Below are 26,285 nucleotides of genomic sequence, written 5' to 3'. Positions count from 1 at the left end.
TCTCAGGGCGCCTGGGTGGCTCAGTCAGTTAAGCGTCCAATTTGGGCTCAGGGCATACTCTCGTGGTTCGTAGGCTTGAGCCCCTCCTGGGCCTCACTGGGCTTGCCATGCACTCTTTTTTTTTTTTTTTTTTTTAAACGTTTATTTATTTTTGAGACAGAGAGAGACAGAGCATGAACGGGGGAGGGGCAGAAAGAGAGGGAGACACAGAATTGGAAGCAGGCTCCAGGCTCTGAGCTGTCAGCCCAGAGCCCGACGCGGGGCTCGAACTCACAGAGTGCAAGATCGTGACCTGAGCTGAAGTCGGACGCTTAACCGACTGCGCCACCCAGGCGCCCCTTGCCATGCACTCTTGTGTGTGTGCTCGCACTCTCTCGCTCTCTCTCTCTCAAAAATAAACAAACTTAAAAAAAAAAAAAAAAAGGAGGACCCTTAATTCTCAGAAATTCTATTATTTCTTTGATTTCTTCTCTCCTGTTTTCTCTGTTCTCTGTGGGTCTTTTTTTCCCAGAAGCTGGCCCCCTCTGTTTTTGTTTTTGTTTTTGTTTTTTTATTTTTTAACTTCTTTCCATTTTGTTTTCTTGTTGCTCTTCTTTCAGATATATTTCCTTAACTTCTTATGTTTACTTTTTTTTCCCTTTGAGTAGGCTCCACACCCAACGTGGGGTTTGAACTCATCACCCTGAAATCAAGAGTCTCATGTTCCACCGACTGAGCCAGCCAGGCACTCCCTCCTCAACTCTTAATCCTCCTATCGTGTTTCGTTTATCCTGTCATTTTTAACTTCCACGAGCTCATTTGCTTTTCGAATGTTCCTTTCCTTATAGCAACCCGTTCTTGTTTCCTAGGTACGGTAAGTGACCTTTTATCTCTGAGATCTTGGTGATGGTTTTCCTGATATCCTCTGAGGACAGAGGGGCTGGGCTGTGTGGCTGTCCCTGAACTTCCCTGTTCAGTGCCGTGTGCCCCTGATCTAGATACTTCTAACTCCACCTCCCTGGCACAGAGCCTCTGTGTGGGGGAGCGCGGGGGGGGGGAGAGGGGGGCGGGCAGAGAGCCGACCAGCTGTTTCTTAAACAGACTTTCAACCTGTGCTCCTGTTTTTAGAACCCACTTTCCCCCTCACTTCCACTGATGCCCCAGCCCCCAGCCCCGGGACTCCCCAGCGGCATAATTCCAGTGTTTTCACGACATTCTGCTACCAGTCCATCCAGCAGCTCTGCAGTTTCCGAAATCTTGTTGCTGACGCCCTCTTTTTGTTGCCTTTGTCCTCACGGGGTTACGCCTTTCTTAAAGGTCTCTCTGCTGTTGCTGCGAGGTTTCAGGAGTGTAATCCGTTCCGTCTGCGTCTCTAATGCACGGAGGCACTGTCTTTCCTTCTGCGATGCCTCCACTCTTAGGAACCTCAGCTGCTACATCTCCGTGACTTCCTCGTCCGTCACTTCCAGCCCCGGTTGTCTTCTTTTCAGGACCGCTTCCTGGGTCCTCCACCGATGGCATCAACCATCTCCCACCCACCCTGGCAGTTTACTTCAACTCTTTGGACCCCGAATAAACCATTATATCTTAAAAGAAATAAGCGGTACTGTAAGACAGTGATGTCAAAACAAGGAGTTGGTTATTCACAGACAGAGGTTTACACATCAGGTAGGACTTGGTGGATGAGGCTAAGAAGTTGTTTTTAAAAACCTTGAAATAGATAAAGGACCCAAATGTTGTTCATTTACTCTTTAAACCCATTTTTGGAAACTTGGCAGTGGTGTTTTTACCTATTTAATACCAAATATGAATACCATTTCATAAGTGTTTTTAGTTAGTAATTCTTAGTGACTCCAGGTATGTTCATTATTAAACACACGATACTTAACACCATTTAGAATTACTCTTCCAAGTGTGTTCTTTGACTTAAGCCATCAGCTGACCGACGAGAGAGATCAGAGGTTGCACAATGAAGTCAGAGCAAAATGGGGAAAACTCAGAAGTAAATTTGGCTCCGGAATGTGTTATGATAGAACACCTGATGTTTTAGAAATTCACTTTGTGCAAATACTTGAGCCACTTTGGGAGCACCAATACAGTGAGGGCACTGGGAGTTCTTTCTTCAGCCGTCTCTGCCATGTGTGTAGGCTGGGGTCCTCACCATTCTTCTCTCCTCCGTGTACCAGGGGGATAAGACCCCCTGCTTTCAGCCACAGTTCACTAAAAAGCAGGGTGTTTCCTGGGGGGATAGGTCAGAATCCAGGGGCTCTGGAGAGAGACAGTGGCTGGGAGCATGAACAGTTTGAGCAGGACCCGAGAAATGACACTGGATCAGGGGTGCCTGGGTGGCTCAGTCGGTTAGGCACCCGACTTCGGCTCAGGTCATAATCTCACAGTTTGTGAGTTCGAGTCCCGCGTCAGGCTCTGCACTGACAGCTGGAGCCTGGAGCCTGCTTCCGATTCTGTGTCTCCCTCTCTCTCTCTCTGCCCCTCCCATGCTCCTGCTCCGCCTCTCTCTGTCTCTCAATAATAAATGTTAAAAAAAATTTTTTAAATCAAAAACAAAAAAAGAAATGGCACTGGATTGTAAAGGTTAAGCTAGAGAGCAGTCGTTTTTCCTGTCCTCTTAGTTTAAGTAAACTTTTTAATTGGAAGTGCACCATTTAACCAGAAAAGTACGGAGATCGCAATCAGTCCTCTTACTGAATTTTCACAAAATGACCACACCTATGTAACCAGTGCCCACATCAGGAAACCAGACAGCAGCGCCCGGAAGCCATCCTCAGGCCCCTTCAGCCACTGCCTCTGCCCTCCACCGTAGGCCTCCACCATGGATAGTTCTGCCTGTCTTGGAGCTTTATATATTCAGGTTGTGTATGGTCTTTTTTTTTCTCCCCAGAAAGTCAGCTTTTAAGTCCTGTTTCAGTGTCCTGTTCCATGTTAGATTAAGGAAACAAGAAAATCCACACGGCAGGCTTGTCTGTCTATTTAAATCCCACTCCAGACTGCAGACAGTTCTCGAGCAGGGATACTGGTTGAATGTTTGACTTTCAAAGAGCCTCCGGGTTGCAAGCAGAGTTCGAGCAGATAGAGTATGAAATGTCAACATAGCCGGTGACAAAAGGGTATTGACCAAAGTGTACTTCAAAGCACGCTAATCCTTCCCACAGATAATTCGATAAATCATGCTTGCTAAACATTATGTGGTTGCACTGAACCTAGGCACTGCAGGAATGAGATGAGTAAAACGTACTCACCTGTGCAGCCTGGCAATTATCCTGTCTCTTCTATAAGGGTTAGCCATGGGGTTATTCGGCCCACAGTTCTAATTCATTTTAAGAACGAATTCCAGGTAGTTTCCGAATTTGAAACTCAAATCTGTATCTGCGGAATCTCCCCAAGGTGTCAGTTCTCTGTGGCCCCGGGGCTGCTCCTGATGCAACCGTTACGTCTGGATGGAGGTTGGTGTTCTGTTGTCTCCACCAGGAAACCCAGTTTATGGAACATTATGTGTAAACTCTAAACAGGAATGTTTGTACTTCCCTTGGCAGGCAAATTGGACTGTGTATATTCTTTGTTTGTGATCTAATCCAGCAAGGCCAATTACAGGAGCAGAGCTCTGGGCATAGCATGACTAATCTGCCTAATTAGGCCTGCTCTTTCAGAGGCCAGCCTTCATGGGTGGCTAGTGTGGGCTTCTGGAGCAGAAGGGCTTTGATAGATCTCCAGAGTACCCACGGATGTAGTAGGTGGGAAAACATTTGTTTTCCTTCTGCTTATTTAAAGCATTCAGTATGCAAACACTTTGGACAGCTTGATAAGGCTCCAAACTACAGTAATATAACTGTTTCCCACTACATCCCTCCTTAATTTATGACTTGAAAGCCTCTATTTTTCCTTGCCTTTATCTGTTTCCCTGATGTCTAGGGTTGCCATTACCATCCTTGGTGGCATTATCTAAGCTGCCGCAAATACTCGTCTCAACTGTGTGGCACATATAAACAAGGTCCGATGTAGAATTCCGTACGCTCAGTCCAGGGAGCTTGCCGCACACGTTCTCTGGCATCGGTGGTGTTTGAGAAATCCTTAGTGTATTCACTGTGTCGTACATAACAGTGTATATCATGTCACGTTCATCCGGTAGTGTTTGTGGTAGTAATCCATAGATTACATAGACCCACTAGAACAATGCAGAAGTGAACTATATTTGGGCCCGTGACTGCCGTGTGTCCATGGGCAGACTCCTTCACCTCTGTGAGTGTCAGAGTCCTACTGGAACAGCACAGTGACAGTGATGCTGCCCGCCTCGGAGGGCTCTCTTGAGACTGAAGGAGGTAACGTGTGTGAGGGCATTTAGCAGAGCGCCTGCCGCGTGACAGTCACGTTCAGCAAAATGTTAGCCATGTTAGTATTTTTAGGTTTCATCCTTATTTCCTTTGTCCAGGATGAAATCGATTCTGCAGTACAGATGCTGTTATCGTTAAAAATGAGCTACAAAGCCGCCATGGGGGAAGATTACAAAGCCGACTGCCCTCCAGGGAACCCAGCACCTGGGAACGATAGTGGCCTGGGTGCCACAGAAGCTGAAGAGGATTTTGTGGACCCTTGGACAGTACAGACCAGCAGTGCCAAGGGCATTGACTATGATAAGCTCATTGGTACGTCCTGGGAGAAGCCCCGACTTTTAGAAGTGATCCCATTGGTCACTAGTTGATCTCGTTGGTGTTTTTTTCTCTTGAATTATAAACCCAGTCAAGCTTCAATGGCAAGAAAAAATAGATGCTAAAATCTTTTGGTCGTGCATTATATTCCCAAAGGATTCTTTTCAACTGAAATAACAATGTAAAACTTATTTCAAAATAATGATCTATAGTAGATAGGTTAGTGGAAGCGTTCTCCTTTTTTTTTTGAGCAATTCAGAACTTTAGGAAAGGTCTTTTGGAATGGCATCTTTGCAGTCATTCAAATCACCTTTCACTGAATGCTTAAAGTCAGAAATGGATCACCTAAGTCTCCTCCAGTGGTATTGACTGTGGAGCTGAAAAGCTGGAAGTCTGCTTAAGAAGGGTGACTCCTCAAGGGGACAGGTCGCCACTGGCCAGCCCTTCCCCACAGGGCTTCCTGCTCAGGGAAGTCCGTATTCCAAGATCACTGGTAATTCCAAGATCACCAGAGAGGGGGCATTACTAAAATGTTTTGATCAAAGTTGAAAGCCATTTTCCTAATTTAAGTATCGACTACCAATGGGGGGAAATTCACTGGTAGACAGATGCTAGTTCAATCCAACAACTAGAGAATATTAAGATTATGGTTGTCAGTGTACATAAAGTCCCCCGTAATTAGCAACTGGGGGGCGGGGGTGGAGGTGAAAAGTTGCTAGGCAGGCTGAATTCTGGATATGTTTCCCATCAAAATCCAATCCCAGACAAAACACTGTTTTATTCTGTAATTTGTTTCCTGTTTTGCTGGTTGTCGTCTCAGCTGTCATTGTTAACATGAACGGCATTTGATTGGGGTTGAGGTAGGGACTAGGAGCAAAAGTCCTGGAGAGGACTGAGTTCGTTAGGATTATACACGGATCACCAGCTTTTCCCCTTCGGTAATACCTGATCACCAAACCCCACACCACCTAAGATAGTCATTTCCTCATTACCATTTTTTTTTTCCAGTTCGGTTCGGAAGCAGTAAAATTGACAAAGAGCTGGTAAACCGGATAGAGAGAGCCATCGGGCAGAAACCACACCGCTTCCTGCGCAGAGGCATCTTCTTCTCACACAGGTCAGGGGCTTCCCACCCTCCTCTCCCTTTAGTTTCAGACATGATTAGGAGGCCCCTCCTGCAGGCTGCCTGCTATGTGGGGAAATGATAGCCAGTTGTCTGAAGACTGGGGTCCACCTTCTGTCCTGTCAGTAACTGGCCGTGGGTTCGTGTCCTGTCCCCTCCCCCCGGGCCCCAACTTATTCATTTGTGAGCTGTTCACTTCACAAGGTGGAGGTCACATATGCGGCAGATGAGATTCGCGCTAGATTATGCACTATAAAATCATAAAATGTCATAAGATAAAAGATTAATATGTCCAAGTTTAACATTTCCCACGCGATAAGCAAGAAGCTTCCTGAAACTGCGCCCTCTTCCTGCCATTGTACTGGCTCCCTCGTAAGTCATGGCAAAAGAGAAACCAATAGAGTGTACCTAGAACAGACTATCCCTACCTCCTACTATAAATTCCACGCAGATTGCATCAGAAAATGGGCAGGTTCCAAAAGGGTTCTCATAGCTCATTTTTGAAACTCTGCTCACGGGACTTATGGTCCGTGGTAGGGCTGTTCTGTTGTGCTTGCACTTCGTGGTTATGGGAGAGCGCGCAGGATGGCACTCGGCCGTCTGCTGGAACACTTAAAATTCCGTGTGCAGAAAACGCCAGACCCCACTCAGCCCTCTTTCTGGACAGAATATAATCAAAGCTTTTACCTTAAGATTCAGTTAACCTTCTTCAAGTACACAGTTCAGTGGTCTTTAGTATATTCATAAGGTTGTGTACCCATCACCACCACCAGCTCCAGAACATCTCCACCCCAGGAAGAAACCCCATCCCCCCACCCCCACCACCCCGGCAACCACCATTTCAGGGTTTTCGAGGTTCCTCCGTGTTGCCGGGTGCATTAGTGCCTCGCTCCTTTTATACCTGAATAATGTGCCATTGAATAGATTCGCCCCACAACATTTTGTTTATGCATTCACCGCTTGCTGGGCATTTGGGTTCTTTTCACTGGAAAGAATGTATGTTGTGTGGACATAACGTTCTCAGTTCTCTCAGGGTGTGTGGGAACAGAACTATTGCATCATAAGGTAGTTCTAGAACTTTCTGAGGCTCTGCCAAACTGATCTCCACAGTGGCTGTGATTTTTGTACTCCCACCAATAGTGCACAAACAAGGATTCCAGCTTCTCCACATCCTCACCAACCCTACTGTTTCCTATTTTGTGTTTGTTTTAGAGTCGTGCTCATAGGTAGGAAGTGGTTTTTCTTTATCTTTTCTTTCTTTTTTTTCCTTGAGAGGGAGAGAGAGAGAGCACAGGCAGGAGCTGGCAGGAGGGGCAAAGGGAGAGAAAGAGAATCCCAAGCAGGCTCCGAGCTCAGCAAGGAGCCTGATGCGGGTCAATCCCATGACCTTGGGATCACGACCTGAGCTGATAGCAAGAATCAGACGCTCAACCGACTGAGCCACCCAGGTGCCCCCGAAGTGGTTTTTCATTGTGTCTTGATTTATATCTCCCTAATGACTAATGATGTTGAGCATCCTTTCATGTGCTTATTGGCTATTTTTATATATTCTTTGAAGAATATTCTGATCCTTTGCCCACTTTTTAATTAAGTTATCTTTTTATTACTGAGCTATAAGAGTTTTTTATATAATATTTCAGATCCTAGTTTCTTATCAAATATATGGTTTGCAAATACTCCAATTACGTATGTATCTTTTTACTTTATTGAGTGTTCTTTGAAACCCAATACTTTTCATCTTTATGAAATACAGTTTATTTTGTTTTTCAGTTCCCTTTGCTTTTAGTGTCCTAAGAAACTGTTGCCTAATCCAAGATCATGAAGATTTGCTCCAAAAGTTTTACTTTTACATTTAGCTGTGGGTTTTCCCCGAATTATGCCCTGAATTATGTTAAGGAGGTTTCCTTCTCTTCTTAGCTTGTTGAGTATTTTCATCATGAAAGGTGTCGGATATTATTAAATTCTTCTGAGTCTGCTGAGATGATCATGTCTCATATTGATAGGGTGTATCACATTGATGGATTTTTGTGTGTGGAACCAACTTTGCATTCCTGGGACAAATCCCACTTGATCATGATAAATCATCCTTTTTATATGTTGCTGGATTTGGTCTGCTAGCAGCTGAGGATGTTGGCATCTGTATCACAAGGGTCTGCAGTTTTCTGTCGCTTGTGGTGTCGAGAGAACCCTGGCCTCAGAATGAGTTTGCAAGTATTCCCTCTTCAGTTTGTTTGGAAGAGTTTGTGAAGGATTGCTGTTGATTGTTGTTTTTTTAATATTTGATAGAATCCGCCATGAGGCCATCTGGTCCTGGGCTCTTTGTGGGTCATTTTTTGATTACTAGTTCAGTTTCTTCGCTTGTTCTAGATTTGTTCAGATTCTCTATTTCTTCTTGAGTCAGTCTGGTAGTTTCTCTCTAGGAATTGGTCTTTTTCATCAAGGTTGTCTCATTTGTGGCCATACGATTGTTCTTAGCATTCCTTTATAATCCTTTTTCTTCCTGTGAAGTCAGTAATAACGTCCCTTCTTCCATTCCTGACTTTAGTAGAGGCTTCGCACTTTTTTTCCCACCTTGGTCACTTTCGCTGAAGGTTTACCAGTTTTATTGATCTTAAATCAAAACTTAGCATTTTACAGTTCTCGCTGCCCATATGACTTGTTTACTTCTGTGAGTAACCCTGTAGGCTCTTGGCTTGGGGAGGCATGGAACTTGCAACTTTTGGCCATTCTCAGGTTTGAGAATGCCCCTCTAACGTTATCATCTGCAAAATGGGGGATTAGAGGAGAGGTGGCACATGCTGTCAAGCTGCAAACTGTGGGCTTTGCCTGGGCTCCTTCGCCTACTGGAAACTACCCTCACGAAGCTGAGCTCAATTTGCAAGCCTCAGTCCGTTCCCTGTGCTCCGTAAGAGCGCCTGGCCCCCAGGGCAGTCCCTGGGGAGCTCTCAGAGACCTCAAGGACAGCTCGAGGGACAGCTACATTTTTCCCTTGCTTCTTTAAGCCCATAAAAGTTCATTGTGAGAACCAAAGAAAGACTCTTTTCTTCCAAAATTACATTTTTTAATTCTTCCCTTATTTCAAAAACCGTGTATGATCATTTCCTGGAGGTAAAAGAAGCTAAGCACAAAGAAACAGTCCCCACGACGCTGTGAGCCCGAAGATGGGCGCTGTGAACCCTTGGTGTGGGCTGTGAGGAGGGGTCACTTCTTAAAGTGTTCTTGCGTGGGGTCTCCCAGCCAGACCTCTTTTATTTGGGGACACTTTGTCCAGAAATGAAGAGCGTTCACACGCTGGAGTAGTGGTTTCACACCCTGCCAATGAGGTGGTTACTGGGGGAGCTTTTTAAAAATGCAGATTCCCAGATACCACCCAGATTCACTGAGTCAGACTCTCTGAAGGTAGGGTCCAGGGAAATGCAATATGACCAGGTGATTCTGCACAATCAGGAGGGAGGACCCTTCGTGTGCATTGTCTGTGGACCCCAGTCCTGGGGGAGGGCCGATGATTCCACAGTGACTCCCAGATGAAGACACTTGGTCCCAGCCTGGCGGGGGGAGCCCAAATCAGATCTGCAGCTGGGGACCTCGCCTCTATACTCCCCATGCACGTTCTTCACTCCCAGCCCCGAGTCAGGACTGTGCAGGGCCCTGCAGCCTCCCCGTCTGGGTCTCCAGAGTCTCAGGGCTGGGGTCCTAAACAAGGGATTGTGTAGGGCTGGCTTGGCATCATTCCCAGGAAAGCAGATGACGTGGGCACACTGATATTTGAAAATTCCAAAGGGGCTCCACTGGCTGCCCAACTGTATGCATCTTTTATTCCAAACCTGCGTGTCTCGTACTTTTAAAACAAACACAGGAGAAATCATGTCAGTAGACATTTCCTGTCATTTTTCTAACATAAGCACCAAGGATAACAAACTCTATTATCTGTGTTGTATTTTCTCTATCATTTCCCAGTGAGCATCGGTGCCTTAATTTTTATTTCAGAAAATCACACTATTTCCTCTTCTCCTTTTTCATTTAGAGATATGAATCAAATCCTTGATGCCTATGAAAATAAGAAGCCGTTTTACCTGTATACGGGCAGGGGCCCCTCTTCCGAAGCAATGCATGTAGGTCACCTCATCCCATTTATTTTCACAAAGTAAGTATTGTATCGGGTACCTTTTTTCACTTCTATTGGTAAACCAGGAATGTTATTTATAAACCATGTCTAGAATGACAAGGCAGCCCTAGTTTGTGTTCGTTAGACAAACAAGGTGTGAGGGGACTGGTGCCTTTCTGGCTTCTGTTCACTTTGTTCCTGGTGTCACTTTAGAAAGCGTGGCGTGATGGGGTCAGCCAGCCTGTTTCCTCCTGTCCCTGTTCCTGTGACCGTGGCAGAGTCCCTTCCCTGAGCCTTCATTTCCACGTCTGCAGGAAGGGAGTGATAATACCTACCTCCTAAAACAGTTGCCAGCCTGCAAAATAATGTAAAGCAGTACAAAGCTGAGCGCAGGGCCTTCCAAGTTAATCGGTCATAGTGGTCAAATTTCACAGCATGACACCGTGCGGTTGTGTAGACGAGAAAGTTTTGCCATACGTCGTTAGCAGGGACTGTGTCTTCGGATTCAGAACAGAGAAACGAGATGGTAGCCTTCTTTCCCGGTGTGTCCTAGGTGGCTGCAGGATGTGTTTAACGTGCCCTTGGTCATCCAGATGACAGACGATGAGAAGTACCTGTGGAAAGACCTGACCCTGGACCAGGCCTACGGCTACGCCGTGGAGAACGCCAAGGACATCATCGCCTGTGGCTTTGACATCAACAAGACTTTCATCTTCTCTGATCTTGACTACATGGGGTAAGGAGAGGATGCTCAGCTGCCTTCTAAACAAGCAGATGCAGACGTCAGGGCCTCATCTCAGCCACGGCTGAGTCGGAGACATCGGAAATGGCCTTTAGGTCTGGTGAATGTTTTTCTCCCTTTGTGAAACATTAGGATATGGTTTGTTGGTTTCGTTCTCCAGTTAAGGTTTCCATCCACAGCTTGAGACAGAATTGTAGTTTCTCTCCGAGGACCGTCAGTTTGCCGGGTTAGCGCCTTTCTCTTTCTTGGCATACTTTTCTCCTCACAGAGAAGGACTCGCTGGCACACAGTCCGTTCACGGGCCAGTTCTTTAAGTTGACCACTCAGTAGGCCAAAATACTGCATTTGGAAAATCCCTGAATTGAAACTTCTGAGGTCTGTTTCATCTCAAATGACTACGAAGAACTATGTTAGAAAAGTAAGGCTTTGTCAAGTGTCCCAAGAATATGCTGTTCGGCTCAGCAAATACATCCTGAGCACCTGAGACACGGCTCTCCCCGCAATCCCCACGGAACCTAAGGAGTGTGGCCCCCATCATACGAGGGCTCATTACCAGGCCAAGACAGGATGTGGTGAAAACACGGGACGGGCTGCATCCGCACTCAGTGCAGAGGAACGTGGTCCTTACCGTTTCCCCAGAACGTCCCTTTTTATAAGGACTGAAATCTGAATGGTGGCTTTATAGCCACAGAGAGACATAGTTGCCCTGATAAGAAGTCTGGCCTTTCTACCAACTAGTAAATGAATTAGTAATTTTTTAATTTTACCTTGAGATTTTTAAAATCGCATCTCTGTGGGCATACAGGCATCGTGGTGTGGTGTCCTCGGTGGGTTGGCCGGTGCTCCTCTCCGGCGTCACTGTCACGTCCGGCCAGACGGCACACCCCATGGTCCCACCGCCCCACCTTTGAGTGTGTTCTGACTTCTCCTCTCCCTGCGCCGCCTCCAAACACGCCATCAAGCTCCCTTTTCCTGGGAGCTGTCCCTCCTACAGCCTGAGTCACGTGCGCCTCCTTCACCCCCCAGCACCCCGGGCTCCACTCAGCCACATCTGGGACGCAGTGAGGGGTGGCCCTGTCCCGCTTGGTCAGTACAGTAGACACGGGGTGCCTTCTGTGGCAGGCGCCCTCCTCGGTCCTGAGAACACGGCAGTGGGCCAAACATAGTCCCTGCCTCGCTGCCCGGAGATGCCGGTGAGGCAGAAGCAAGCGCCCCTTGCAAGCCCACGAAGATGACTGAGTGGGTGGGCACGTGATGGGGGCTGGACTTTTGAATAGTGCCCGTGAAAGGCCACCGCACAGCCCCCCCACCTCCCGGCTCTCGGCACATTCTGAGAAAACATGGGGTCTGGGGCAACTTTTCCAGCCTGTCTCTGGTAACTGCACTTGTGCGTCCTGTGGCTTTGCTCGGCAGGAACTTCTCTTCTTCCGTGAACGTGCAGGAGTGATGAAAACCCGGATAACGTGTAAATCAACGGTTCTGTGCTGCCTCTTCTCCGAAAGACCTCTTTTGTTGAACCTAAAGTCAAGAGAGAAGTTTTAAAAGCTAAATCCTATTTTCAGCAGTTTCTTTTAAACAGTTGAGCATTTTACTTTTTTTTCTTGAGACTTAACTCAGAATCCAGATCTTTGATTGAAAAAAGCTCCTTCCCGGTCTTTAGGAGCTGAAACTACAGCAAAGCCAGCCTCCAGCCCCTCTCTGGGTGGGAGCGAAGCAGCCAGGGCCCCGTGGGGAGAGAAGTCCACGGCAGGCAGGCTGGCCCCGGACACCCTGTCCCCACACACATTTCTGGCCCTGTTCGTGGGCCCAGAGAGGCCTTCCTGCCAGGAGCCATGAGGGACGGAAAGATACTGTACCGGGGATCTGCGAGCTGGTGTTCCAGACCCAGCTCTGCTTCTGGTTGGTGTGGTGCCTTGGGGCGAGTCCGTATGTTCTCTGAGCCGCCTGTAACTCGGGGGTTTAGCACAAGTGGCGGGCAGCCCAGGGGAGGGTCCTTCCGTGTGCCCTGCCCGGGTTCCCATCCTGACCACCGTTTACCGTGCGCCGGGCAGCTGAGTCACCTGCCGTCCGCCTGCTTGCCCGGCTCGCTCGCTCACATGTTCCCTGAGCATCTGCGACGTGCTAGACTTACGCAGGGGATACAGCTGCCCACGGGACACTTATCCAGCAGCTGTGTCGGGTTATCTGCAAACGGCGAGAGTCGGCAGTTTAACAGATGCCAAACCAGGTGATAATGAGGGCTGTGAGGACAAACGAAGGACAAAAGTCGGGAGGTCATGGCGCCCCTGCTGCAGTTTCATGAGGACTTAGTGAGGTGCTACACGCAAAGCGGCCTTTGAGCAGTATGTGGTGAGCGCTTCGTAAATGTATGACCTAAAACCCTGTCACTGATGGCCCGTGTGAGGTAACCCGGGAACTGTTCTTTAAACCGTGTGAGTGTGCAGGGCAGGTGCCGTCCCAAGGGGAGCGAGGTGTTCGGCCTTCACATAGGAGACGCGGCCAGATCTGCTCCTTGGCAGCAGGGGCGAGGCCTCGGCGCGCGTGGGCCCCGGGTGCGCCTGGGGAGCCGAGGACCCTTCCGGGGAGGCTGCGGTGCTCATGGGGCGGCCCCCTCTCATCCTGCGGCCTGCATGGCCCAAGCACTGGCCGTCTGCTAAGAAAGGGCAAGGTTATCTTACTCAGAAACGCTGCTCAGACACCGCCGGCCCGGAGCGCTGTTGCCATGGGGCTGCTGTAGGCTCCGCTCCTCGTGGGGCTGGGGGCCCACTTGTGCAGCTCAGCCGCGGGCAGATTGGCCCTGCTGGTTGGCTTTCGTGGTTGCCTCCACCAAAGGCGGAGTCTTGCTGTGGCCCTCGCCCCCGGGCGCCACACAGCAGCTTGTCCTCCCCGGGTGTAAGCAGCATGCCCCCCCCACCAGGACCCTCTCCAGCGTGAGGGAGCTCCTGTCTCAGCAGGACCACAGAGCAGGCCTCTTTCCAGGCGGCGGCTGCGCTCTGCTCTGAGTGGGCGACCCGCGGGGGTCAGGGGGGCACTTTGCATGTCGCCAGGTTCCTAGTGTCTCCTCTGTAGCTCTGTTCCCCGGCCAGTGCCCTGGGGCCGAAATTCAGCAGGCTGCCGAGTGAAAGCTGCCATCTCCTCCCGAGCGGGGCTCTGCTCAACTCGGAACAAACCCTGGTGTGCTGGCCTTCCCCTTTGTACCCTCCCTGCCGGTGCCCCTGCCTTTCTGACACTCCCCTCCCTGCCTGCCCGGAGACCGTCAGCAACCTTCCATCCAGGAGCTAGTCTTAAACTCTTTCAGAAGCTGTGCGACGTGGTGAGGAAAGCAGAGGCTTTGCGGCCAGACGAGCCTGCGTTTGGGTCCCGGCTCCTGTACTCACAGGGTCGGTGACGTGACCCTCAACCTCTCGGAGCCTCCGTCTTTGCCTGTAAGGGGAGGTAGAGCTACTATCTTAAAAGAGAGTTGGAACATAGCATGGCTCCCACCACAGGATGCAAGCACCTAGTAAACACTAGCTGTCCCCGTTTCCCTTTCTGTCCTGCGGTGCCTGACACATGGTAGGGCTGGAGACCAGGGCTGCTGAGTATACTGGAGATGCTGTGCAAGAAGTCACTCTGGGTTCTGCCCCTCCCTGTGTCAGCTTTGTCCTCAGCCTTAGGTTCCTCTGGTAGCAGAATGGCTGCCACAGATCCAGGCCTCATATCCACATCCCTCAGTGTCCAGAAGAGATAATCCAACTGCTTGAATCAGCCACTGTAGGCCCAGCCTTGTTGCTGAGCATGGGGTCTTCCTGCCCAGACAGCACAGCCGCCCTGCAGTGGAAGGGGCAGTGGGGGCTAGACGCGGTGGTTTCTATCCAACACTGTCCGGCAACAAGTTGCAGATATCCCCCCACACACACACACACACACACACAACCAAACAGCGTGTGTCAACAGAAAAGCTCCCTTGGAGCTCCCAGACTTGAAGCTCTGTGGTAGCTTGACCACCCACCCGGCTGAGTAGAGATACTCCGTGTCGGCCCGAGTCGGCCTGCGTAGGTGTGGTCTTGCCTCATGTGCTTATTGTCTTGTGTTGGTTTCATGCTGGTTTCCACCCTCCCCCAGCCACTCTACTTTGCCCGCCACGGGTACCTTCGCCTACAAGTGCCTTCTGGGAGCCTCCGTGCCCACTCTGTGTCCTCAGCCCACACGCGTGCACTCAGGTTTCACCAGCCTCTGCTTTGGCCTCGGGGGCAGGCCACCCTGTGAGCCTGAGATTTGATTCTGATTGTCCTTGCAGGGCAAGTCCAGGCTTCTACAAGAATGTGGTGAAGATTCAGAAGCACGTCACCTTCAACCAAGTGAAAGGCATCTTCGGCTTCACTGACAGTGACAGCATCGGTAAGGGGTCGCTGCTGCCTGCGGCCCTGCAGGCTGGCGTGAACCACGGGTGTCTGCCCCGGGGCAGAGCTCTCTCAGCTGGTGACGTTTGCCGCTAGCCTCCACATAGCTCCCGGGCAGGTCCCCTCGTGAGGCTGAAGAGCTTTGTGGTGCCTTCGGCCCCATTTCTGGGCTGCGTGGAGCAGAACTTCAGGAGACCATCTGTCATCCCCTGGAGGTTTAGAAGAAAGAAGAGGGTAGGGATGACTGGAGCTCCTCTGCCCACTCGTGGGGTCCCAGCCAGTGTGGGACACCTCTGGCGGAGACCCAGGGGCTGCAGGATGACCTGCTCTGATGCCCAGGAGCCTCAGTTTCCCCCGTAAGAGGACAGGTTTGACCAGAGGCCCTGTGGAGCCCACCCTGGCCACCCTCGCTCTCTTTCTGTGGCTCGGGCCCCTGTACATACGCTCTGTCCCTTTCCACATATCTCCATGCCTTTCAGATGCATCAGCCTTCTCTCCTAGACTCTTAGCTCCCGAAGCTAGGACTCGATCCCTGAGGCTCGTGGTGGGTCGCCCGACCCCCTTCCCTACTTTGTTTTGGGGGCGCGGCTCCAGGCCTGGGCAGCATGCCAGGATGTGCCTGCGGGTGCCACGCGGGAGTTTGCCCTGCTGGGAGGGAGCATGTCCCAGGGCCCTGTTGGCGAGGGACCCTCAGGGACACGTGCAGAGAGAAACGCCTTGGAGAGTCCTCACTGGGAGGCTTTTCACATAAGCCTTTTCTCTGATGTTTCAGTCAGACTCAATCCTGACAATTGGGGCATAAATCCTGTGCTTTTGAAAGGGTTTTTATCCTCGGAATCCCAGCATCCATTGGGAAGATGTCGCAGAGAAGGCTGCCCTGGACAAGAAAGGAGACAGTAGACGTACGAATAGCTGCGCACACTTTGCTTCCAGACGCCCGGGTTTGAATCCTGGCCCAGCCAACTGCTTGCTGTGTATTTGCTTTGGCAAGCTGTGTAAACAGTCTGAGCCCGAGTGTCCACGACTATAGAATGGAGGCCACGTGGCACCTTCTCATAGAGCTGTGAGCAGAGATGTGCCCGGGGAAGGCCCTGAGCAGAGCCCAGCACCCACATGTGGAGAATGGCCACCACTGCTCTGTGTTTTAATGGGGCGCTGCTGGTGGGGGCAGCCATCTACCTGGTCTCTCAAGAATAATGGGACCCCAGAAATGGGGTGTCTGCTAGGAGAGAGCATCACAGAGGCAGGACTTTCAGGGGAGAAGAGAAGCAGCGCCCCAGAACTCATCCTGCAGTGCCTGAGGAAACCCACGTAGCACAGCTGGCGTGGGTGGGCCCTGCCCCACTTGTCAGGGTCATACGAAGGTCAATGCGGCCCCGCCCCACTTTCAGGGTCATACGAAGGTCAGTGTGGCTCCGCCCCACTTGTCAGGGTCATAGGAAGGTCGGTGTGGCCCCGCCCCACTTTCAGGGTCATACGAAGGTCAGTGTGGCCCCGCCCCACTTTCAGGGTCATACGAAGGTCATCGCCCCTTGACCACTTTGTGGGTCTAAGCAAGTAGCAGTAGCAGTGTTAACAGCAACACCCAAAAGATAAGAAAACGGTTTTAGGTTCCAGGGTATCATAATTTGTAACGACTGGAGATGAGGAACACCCGTGGGTAGAGGGTGGCCACACACTGCAGGACACGGTTGCGGGACAAAACGTACTTAACAACATGGGCAAACGTCACCAAGTAGGAAAAGCGGTAAGGAGAAACTAGGTAGAGAGCAGTCGCAGAGGGAATTGGAGGAAACAGACGGAAAGAGACGCAAGCGGAGACTGTAGATTTCTTTCTTCTCCCCACTGTCCTGTGCTTTCAGATTCTCTGAAATGACTATCGCTTCTCTAAAGGGGATGAAGTCCATCGGGTTCATCCCTTTCGCTGGGTGAATGAACCAGAACAGGAGTTGGCATCCTGTGTAAAAATATTTTGTTGGCACTTTCAGGAAAGATCAGCTTTCCTGCCATCCAGGCCGCTCCTTCCTTCAGCAACTCATTCCCTCAGATCTTCGGAGACAAGACAGACGTCCAGTGCCTCATCCCGTGTGCCATCGACCAGGTCGGCAGGCAGAGCAAAGCGTTCTTGGTCTGGGGCGCTGCACCCTTTGATGGGAAAGGAGGTTTTAAGAGGTGTTGGGTGGGGGGCGATTCTGCTAGCTAGCTGGGAGCTCGGGAGCGTCCCTGGAGGCCACGAGGGTGCTGCTCACGGGCTGACGGCCAGCCCCTCTCTGCCCACTGTCCTCAGAGGCCCCTCTCGCCCCGTAGGATCCTTACTTCAGGATGACAAGAGACGTCGCCCCCAGGATCGGCTACCCCAAACCAGCCCTGCTGCACTCGACCTTCTTCCCCGCCCTCCAAGGGGCCCAGACCAAGATGAGCGCCAGCGACCCCAACTCTTCCATCTTCCTCACAGACACCGCCAAGCAGATCAAGACCAAGGTGAGCACTGCCCAGAGTGCAGGGGCAGCCCGTGCACACAGTAGACCGCGCCCGAGAGAGACACAGGCATGCACACGGTGGCGGGACTGTCCTTCTGGCGTCCTGGGTTCAGGGGTCCATAACTGCCGCCTGCAAGCGCGCGGCAACCTGTCCCCATCCCCGGACATCAGCTGAATTTGTTTTGTTTGTGTCGTTCTGTTTAGGCAGAAGTGGGGATTTTTCTTCCTTTTCTCTTTTCCACTTGCCCACCAGCACCGTGCCCAAGGGGTTTTCTTTAAAGTAAACAAACAATAGGAAACGCGTTAGTGCGTTTCTGCACACCAGCCGTATTCCAGGAACGGACCAGGTGCCTTACATTTTCTGTTTCTGTTTCTCACTGGGAGGTAGTGGTGACTTCCTCTTAGAGGAACGAGAGGGATGAAGGCCAGAGGGATGACCGGCTTGACCAGGCTTCCACCTCAGAAACCATCAGAGTGCCGCCTGGCCTGGCCTGTGAGCGGCCACGACCAGGGTGGGGTGCAGGGGCCGCACATTCTCACGGAGACCCGACGTGGGTGGGTGCCCTTCGACAGGACGGTTGTGTCCGGCCCGGCGCGCAGCAGGCGCTCATTAAGCGTTTGGTGTTGACGCACCAAGGAAACCAGAGTAAGGAGTTTTTGTATTTTCCAGGGCCCTGCTTCTGTTGCCCAGTGCTGAAATGCCTGTAGGGGTACAGTCCCCTCTTGTCCCACAAAGCAGTGAACGTTTTATTTGGAATCCAGTGAGTGTTTGCAGGTTGGAAGATTACAGCGGGATTGACCCAAACTGTTTGAGGCACGTAACGCCACCCTCTGAGTCACTGCCCGCCCTGACCCTCGTGGGGTCCCTAGCGGGTTCTAGTTGACAACGGGAAACCCTTAATGGCAAAACCCTCTTCCAGGAAATGGGTGCCGTCAGTTCTACCCCCTCTGTTGGAAGCTGATGTACTCGGGGGTTTTTTGTCTGCTTTCACTACTGGCTGGAAGTTCCAGAGCATGGAGTTCAGGGGAGGGAGGGAGGCTCCTCTTTTCTCCAGAGGAGAAGTCATCTTGTTTGGTTCTGCGTTGTTTTAAAGAAGTCATTTATGGGTCTGGGGCATTTTTCATTAACTTGGGGACCATTAAGGACCCTGAGGGCTGGATGGGCAGTGAGCACGGGGTCAGAAAGCACACAGCTGCAGAGGCCACCAGGGTTGTGAGCGGCCCGTGGGGCAGACAGGGCAGGCTAGCCCTCGTTCTCAGTGCCCAAGCCCACCTTCCACTCCCGAATCCGAAGCTCCACACGAGCCAGGGTGGGGGCATGTGCTCCAGCCCTCCTGAGAATAACTGCAGTAGACGAGCTGGGGACACGGCGGTTCGGCTGCGGCATCACCCGCCACGTGTTGACATCTGTGATCTCAGTCCTGACAACCACCCAGGGAGGCCGTGACCATTTTGTAGGCAAGGAAATCAAGACTCAGGGGCCAGGCCGCTTCTTCCGTCCACACAGCTGGGGAGTGGTGGGGTCGGCACCGGTGCCCAGCTCCCCCAGTGCATGGGCCCCTCCCGTAACCTAGAGTCAGGAGCCCCAGGCTTTCTGGGCCCTGCCACTTAGCGAGTGACCTCGCCGTCCAGGGGAGTCATTTGGGAAGTGGGAGCAGCCGTACCGATTTCATAGCCTTGAGACCAGGCTTACGTGAGATCATACACGTGCTGCCTGAATTTAAGGATTTAGTTCAAAAACTGAATGGTTGGACGACTCCTTTGTAGTACAGGCCAAAACAGGCCTTTCCCAAGCTGCTGCAGGGCCCCGCCAGAGCCCACCGAGTCAGACCCTCCTTCCTGCAGGTGGCCTTGGGGTGTGGAAGCCCCTCTTCCGGGATGAGTGTCTGTAATACGGTTTGCCAGCCCGGCCACCCCCCCCCCCCCCCCCCCCCCCCCCCCCCCCCCCCCCCCCCCCCCCCCCCCCCCCCCCCCCCCCCCCCCCCCCCCCCCCCCCCCCCCCCCCCGCTTGTGATTTCTGCTAACAAGACCCGTTTAGTGCATACTCCCAGACTGGCCTCTGGCTCTGGGGCGGACATTCAGTGGCCCTTCTCTGCCCTGTGCCTGGGGCTCCTGCAGGCCAGCTCCCCTCTCCCGTAGGATCGTAGCAGCCAGAGTTCACTGGCTGTCAGAGCTCGGTGGTTGAGTCAAGTTCCCCCATCCTTCAACTCAGACGTCCTCACTAGTGAGGTTCCTCTTATAGCAAAAATCCCATGGTTTTGGTACGTCTCACCTGCTTCTGTCATGTTGGATCCTGACAGCTGCATTCTGGTCGCCACAACCAAGGCTGCTCTCCACCCTAACACAAACCCGTTTTCCTGCTGGCTTCCCATGAGCAAGGCCCCAGTGGTGCTGAGGACTGGCCAGGCCCACAGCAGGCAAACTTAAGCCACTCTCAGAGGTCTGGTGTCCTGGGGAGGGTCAGCCCGGCTCTGCCGTTCACTGCCACATACCGCAGGTCCTTGACACGGCACCTCATTATCATCCATGAAGTGCCGAGGTCATTGGGTTGTCGGGGTTAACTAACGTGATAACGAAGGCACGCCTGTGTGCCATCATTGGACGAGGCCCTGCCCAGGGAGGAGTAGCACACAGGAGGCGGGTGTTCCCCATGCATCTCCTAAAACATGCGGCAAACACGCCTTTCCTCCTCTTCCTCTCAGACGGGGACTGGGAACTGTCACCTTTAAAACCACCCCGTGGAGCCTGGGGAATGCTGTCCCCAAGACTTACGTCCTGGCACTCGAGTGTCTTCCCTAAGGCCCAGCAGTGGCCTGGCGTGGCCCAGGAGTCTGAACACAGGAAGATGCCCGTGCAGGCAGGGGCTGCCCCAGACCCGTGACCCCATGAGACCCCCAGCGCCTACCCGAGGGCACCAGACCTCAGGAGAACCCACTACCGTGTGCTCTTTTTGCTTATTTTGTATCTTCAATAGCTTTTGCAGTTTGCTTGCACTGATTTTGTTTTATAACTTGGTCTTTTTTGTGAAAAAGAGGAAAGACGAACCCGCACTTGTCTTCATTTTTCCTCCCCGCAACCCACCCGCCAGCATCTACCCCTCACCAGTTGCCCCTTGCGCAGGGCACAGGGCAGGTCCCGCTCTCCCAGAGAGCTTAGCTTAGCGGCCACCACCAGCGGGAGTGGGTGTCCCTGACTCCCTGGTGACGGAAGAGCCTCTGCCCCTGATGTCCCCACTGCTCCTTGTTCATGGCGTCCAGTCAGTAATCTGCCCTGCGGTCCTGGGGAGAAGGGGTAAACATCTCAACATAGAAACTGTCAGCACTGCCCCCCTTTTCCCCATCAAAGAAAAATAGGGTGACAGGCCACCTGGATGGCTCAGTTGGTTAAGCGTCTGACTTTGGCTCAGGTCATGATCTCGCGGCCCATGAGTTCGAGCCCCGCATCGAGCTCTGCGCTGACAGCTGGAGCCTGGAATCTGCTTCCACTTCTGTGTCTCCCTCTCTCTCTGCCCCTCCCCTGCTCACGCTCACTCACTCTCCCTCTCTCTCTCTCAAAGATAAATAAACATTAAAAAAAAAAACAGGGTGACATTTGTACATAGCAGGTTTCAAATGTTTGTGGAAAGAAGGTTGAGGAAAATTTGTCCTCTTTAACTTGTCTTCTCTCGTCTCTTGGCCCTGATTTCTCCCAAGATTATCTTCAGCGATTCCAAAAAAACCATTTTTGTTCGTTTCCGAGTCTGTCTTCAGTTCCTGAAACTGCGTATCTTTAGGTGGGGCTGCTGCAGGCGCTCTCTGCCTCTGTGCTTCTTGTGGGCTCTGCTCTCTCTTACTAGCCCCATTCTTGTGGCTCCCACTCTCTCTTCCACACGGTGAAGGCAGCAGCCCCCCTTCCGTGGTGGCCTCTTTCACTCTGAAGGTGGCTGGTGGCTGCTCGTCACCGGAGAACTGTAGGCCGCCCCTCCCCACTTTGGGGAAAGCTTTGGCTTTCCCAGCTCTGTTCTGTCTCTTGGGGTCGGGGGGACCAGAGCTAATCCCCACCCACACTCCTCTCCAGTCAGCCCCGCCGGCACATACCCGGGCTTGATGGACGGGGAGGGACAGTTCGTGGGGCTCCTCCTCCCGACGGTGAACCCCAGCCTCCCTCCATCTGGGACCTGATGGGGCAGAAGGCAGTCACTGGCCCGACCACCACCCTCGGCTCGCAGCCAGTTTCCACACGCGGGGCGGCCGAAACCAACCAGCATCTCTGTGCTCTTACTGGTGCAGGTCAACAAACACGCATTTTCCGGAGGGAGAGACACCGTCGAGGAGCACAGGGAGTTTGGAGGCAACTGTGACGTGGACGTGTCCTTCATGTACCTGACCTTCTTCCTCGAGGACGATGACAGGCTCGAGCAGATCAGGAAGGTGGGACCACAGGCCGCAAGGTCCAGCGGTCCCCGGCTCTGTCATAGGGGCCGTGGCGGGGGGGAGGGGGGTGGCAGCCAAGCTTACGGGGGTCGGAGCCTCTCAGGGCCCTAGGCCTCGGGGACAGGCGCTCAGCCGAGACGAGATGAAAACTGAGGAGGTCCATCTGCTTTAACCACATGTAGGAAGCCTCATAACGGGTAGTTCGTGGAAGAGAAAGCACTGAGTGCGGTGTGGTTCCCACACACACAGGTCTGCTCTTACTGGACGCTACGGAATCTGTCTAGATAGGTTCACACAAGACAGCATCGGAGTTAAAATAGTTCCCCACCGAGTTAGCAGGTTTGTGTTGCTGTGGTGTTTGCAGATGCTTCGAGGCCCACGCGGGTGAGTCGAGTGTTCGCGGCACGGCCTCTCCGCGAGCAGTTTGCTGAGAAACGTGAAGAAAGAGCCCAGGGAATGTCCGTAGCCTTTGTCTTAGGTTTTCCAGGCCCTGGAATCTTTTGCAAGGAAGTAGTCCCGAATAAGAAAGAGCTCTCCATACAAAGATGTTTAACACTGATCATAGCAGGAAGTTCACAGCAGACTGTACAGCAGAAGGGACGCTGACCGGGAAGGACGGGTGATCACGCAGGCACGAGTTTGCAGTGACACGGACAACGTGCCCGTGACAGTGATCGCAGTTACCAGACTGGAAATGCAGTGAGATCAGCTATTCTTAAAGTTAAGAATCTAGGAGGAAACACGCCAGGATGGCAGTGCCTCTCGGCTGCTGGGTGCTGGCTCTGCAGGGGAGTTTCCTCCACCTTTGCTGCTACTGTGTACTTTGTGTCAAGTTCGCTCAGTGAGCACGTCCTCCTTTCACAGTTAAATGAAAAGAGAGTCAGCAAAGATTTAGAAAAGCTGGTAAAGCTGAAGGGAACGGTCGTCGTTCGGCCTGGAGTCCTGCCGCCCAGAGAGGAGGGCGGGTGGGGCGAGTGGCGGGTTGTGGCCACTCGTCAGGCGGGGCGTAACGCGCAGTTTAAGTTGCAGGTTCTTGTTCTGCCGAGCGCCCCCCGTGCACCGGGCCCCGCGTGGGTGAGCCGGGCACGTGCAGCCGTGTCTCACCGCGGTCTGTCTCCCTCCGGGCAGGACTACACGAGTGGAGCCATGCTCACCGGTGAGCTCAAGAAGATCCTCATAGAGGTTCTGCAGCCCTTGATCGCCGAACACCAGGCCAGGCGCAAGGAGGTCACGGACGAGATCGTGAAAGAGTTCATGACTCCCCGGAAGCTGTCCTACGACTTTCAGTAACATTCGTTTTATACACGCTTATAAAAGAGATGTAATTTACCAGTAATCCCAGCCCAATCGAATCACCGCTATCCGTAGGCTCTGTCACACGGTAATTCCTGGCCTGGAATCTGTAAGCCCTGTGTGTGTATCCATACTGTTTCTTCCTGTGATGCCCTCCTTTCTGTCTCTTGCGGCAAAACCCTTGGGGATTGGGTGCCAGCTAACGTTTCGTGGTCGGACAGTCCAGCTGGAGTCTCTCCCACAGAGCAGCCCCCAGAGGTGAGACCTTTGGGGGTCTGCCCCCGACAGGGGGCAGCCTGTCGGGTCCACAGGACAGCTGCCATTGAAAACGTCCTGCGGGTTCCCAGCCTACTCTCCGAACCTGCTCTGTGAACGAATGTGGAGCGTGCATACGTATCTGCAGTCAGAACGTCACGATCATAGAGTGAGACGTGCTTCGAAAAGTCTATGTGGGAAGTTTAACGGGCACAGATGTATTTCCCCCGTGCCCCCCAAAATGTAAAAGAATCGCCAGCTAAAAGCTTTGCTGTCCGTTTGGCTAAGAGAGCTCCCAGCTTGAAGGCTGCTCTTCATTGGCCCAGGTTGGCCAGTGTTTATTAAATTGAGTCTTCTGTGGGCAAGACTCTCCAGTTCACTTACCACACTCCAGACCGTGCATGCACCACACTCCAGCAATCATGCTTTTCCCTGAGCGTACTAATACTTCGTCCCCACCAAGTAACCCTGACACTCCACGCTGAAAGCCGCTGGCTGCTTCGCACTGACGGTGCCCGGGGCTGAGGGGTCTGTTGTCTTTGCAGATCCTTTTGTTTTGACACTTGATTGGCGTGGAAGTCTCTCTGCACAGAGCAGTGCCCTGGGGCAGGTGGATGTAGCTAGACCGCGTGCAGCCGCCCTCACGGCCCTCGGCGGCGCGTCCACGGGAGGCCTGTTGAACCGTGCGCCCTGTATAGTTTCGGAAAAGCGGAAGACCTATCTCAGGGAAAGCCCTTGGTTGAGGTGTCTGTCCTTCCTGGAGGCACAGGGTCCACTCCCTCATGTCACTCGTTGGCGTGAATAAACTTGCTTCAGTCCTGCCTGTGTCTCGGTGCCGTGTCTGGGGTTTGAGGAGCAAGCAGGCCCGCGTCAGGCCCAGGGCCGTGCTGCGCCTGCCGCCAACGGCGGAGGCCTCTCCGAGGGTGGCCCTTGCGTCCCGGGGTCCCACCAGGGGGTGACGTGGGGCGGAGACACAGACAGAAAATCCCCTTGGCGCTGGGATGCAGGCTCCCAGGAGTGGGCCGGAAGGTAGCCCGTCTGCCTGGTTTCTAGCCCTCGGTGGCCACCCTGGTGCTGGCTGTCGCACGGCGGTGTCCCCGCGAGCGGCGGTGCTGGCCGTCACGCAGTGGAGATGCCCCAGCCGGTGGCTGTCCTCACCCCGCGGACAAGGGAGCGGCCATGGGGTGGGCGGTGGCAGTGCCGGTGGAGCGGGAGCTGGGCGGTAAGCTGGGCCGGCCCTGCCGGAATGGAGCCTGGAGCCCTCCCCCCGCCCATCCTCATGGGGGGGGGGAAACAGGGCCTAAGAGAGAGGGCAGTGGGGCTCGTCCGAGGCCACACGCTGAGTTGCGACTCGGCAGGCCCGTCCAGCCTCTTATTTGCTGTCTCCACACACACGCAGAGGGGCCGTGTCACCAACGAGGGCGCCGAGGGTCCCACCCTGGTACCGGTGTGTGGTACGACCTCACCCGTCTCCCTCCCCGCCCCCCACCCGACCCGACTCCTGCTGGCCAGAGTCCCCGGCCCCGTCTCGGCCGGCTGCGGCCAGTGGGGCGAGCCGCCACAGAGGAGGGCACGGCCGTGTGGCCCTCCGCAACCACACGACCTCTCGTTACCCCCTTGCACCCACGTCACAGGTGTGCCATGAGGCTAAAACGAGGGGCCGCGTGTGAAGTCGCCAAGGCGGCAGAGCACTGGGGGAGTGTGGGGGCCGTAGACAGGACAGGCTGTGGCCCCTCACAGGCCAGCTCCTCCCCACCTAGGCTGTGGGACCTCGGGCAGGCCTCCTGACCTCTGGGGACCCCCACCCCCTCCCCTGTAAAACCAGAGCGGCCATACCTCACGTTCGGTTCTTGGGAGCAGTACCGTGGGTCAGAGGTCAGGTGACTCACCCAGTGGTCACTGCTGTTAAGGGCCACTGCCCCTCCGGCACCCACATTTTGCTAAAAAATATATATATATTTTAGGGAACACACACTCCAGAGCGCACGTCAGAGCGAGAACGAGAAGGGGGCTCCCCGCCAGCAGACTGCCGCTCTCCCGGGGCGTTCTGCCCGTGGCCCTTCCCAGAGCCCTGGATTCTCCCGTGAGCACCCGGCGGAGGGGGTCCCGGGGGGACCACCCCGCGCCTCCCACTTGAAACTTCCAGTGCAGCCTGGACTTTGTCGAGGTGGCCACGGTTAGGGTAAGACCCAGCTGGGCCCACCTTCTCTTCCCCATTTCTGAAATTCGGGGCCGGGTCCGAAGGGCCATGTCACCTAGCAGTTGTAGAGAGCCTGAGGACCACCGCGGACCAGACCCTCCTGCAAAGCGACTTCCCCGCCACGGGCGGGGCCGGCTGCTCGGGGACCAGGGTCCCCACGCTCCCCGGCTGCCGGGAGCACTGCCGACGACTGTCCTTCCGAGGCCAAAGCAAATAAACGGGTGCTTCTAGTGGTCTTCCCGCCAAAAGCGGACACAGGGTCTGGGTTTTGACGGATCATCTTGCGTTCGGGGCACCGTTTCCCTAGAGCCTCCGCACCTTGAAGCTGGGTGAACTTCCAGGAACCTACTGCGGGATCATCCGCTCATTCCACACCCCCGCTGAGCACCTACTATGTGCTCGGCCCTGTGCTGGATGGAGTCCACATCAGACATGTGCTGCCCTCAGGCGGCTCACAGTCTCGGGTGGAGTGGGGTGTCGGGGGTGGGGGGCGGATGAGAGACCAAACGAGGAGCCAGGGTCCTGTGGGGGCCTAAAAAGCAGCCCAGGTCGGGCAGGGAGAGCTTCCCGAAGGAGGTGGTGCTGGGGGTGCCGAGTCAGCCGGGCAGAGGAGGGGGAAGCGTGTTCCTGGCAGAGAATGCAATGTAAGCAAC

The 26,285-nt window shown here is 53.3% G+C and overlaps 1 protein-coding gene and 1 long non-coding RNA gene across 4 annotated transcripts in view; both read left to right on the top strand.

Moving 5' to 3' along the window:
• Positions 1–24,253, top strand: part of WARS1 (tryptophanyl-tRNA synthetase 1) — a 31,637-nt gene extending 7,384 nt beyond the window's left edge. For all 3 annotated transcript variants that reach the window (XM_043557033.1, XM_043557034.1, XM_043557035.1), the window contains exons 3-11: positions 4,424–4,637; positions 5,649–5,757; positions 9,788–9,907; positions 10,422–10,604; positions 14,890–14,990; positions 16,981–17,093; positions 17,300–17,473; positions 21,741–21,881; positions 23,013–24,253. In XM_043557033.1, the coding sequence (XP_043412968.1) occupies positions 4,424–4,637; positions 5,649–5,757; positions 9,788–9,907; positions 10,422–10,604; positions 14,890–14,990; positions 16,981–17,093; positions 17,300–17,473; positions 21,741–21,881; positions 23,013–23,174 (1,317 nt within the window). In that variant the 3' untranslated portion in view covers positions 23,175–24,253. The remainder of the gene's footprint in view (positions 1–4,423; positions 4,638–5,648; positions 5,758–9,787; positions 9,908–10,421; positions 10,605–14,889; positions 14,991–16,980; positions 17,094–17,299; positions 17,474–21,740; positions 21,882–23,012) is intronic.
• On the top strand, positions 507–1,872 carry LOC122469539. Its single transcript, XR_006293504.1, has 2 exons — positions 507–853; positions 1,297–1,872. It is a non-coding gene; the product is annotated as an uncharacterized LOC122469539 (long non-coding RNA).
• Positions 24,254–26,285: the final 2,032 nt, after the last annotated feature.

Source organism: Prionailurus bengalensis, chromosome B3 (genome assembly GCF_016509475.1).
Source record: "Prionailurus bengalensis isolate Pbe53 chromosome B3, Fcat_Pben_1.1_paternal_pri, whole genome shotgun sequence".
NCBI classification, from domain to species: domain Eukaryota; kingdom Metazoa; phylum Chordata; class Mammalia; order Carnivora; family Felidae; genus Prionailurus; species Prionailurus bengalensis.
Note: the sequence above shows the minus strand (reverse complement) of the source record. Positions and strands in the feature narration are given on the sequence as shown.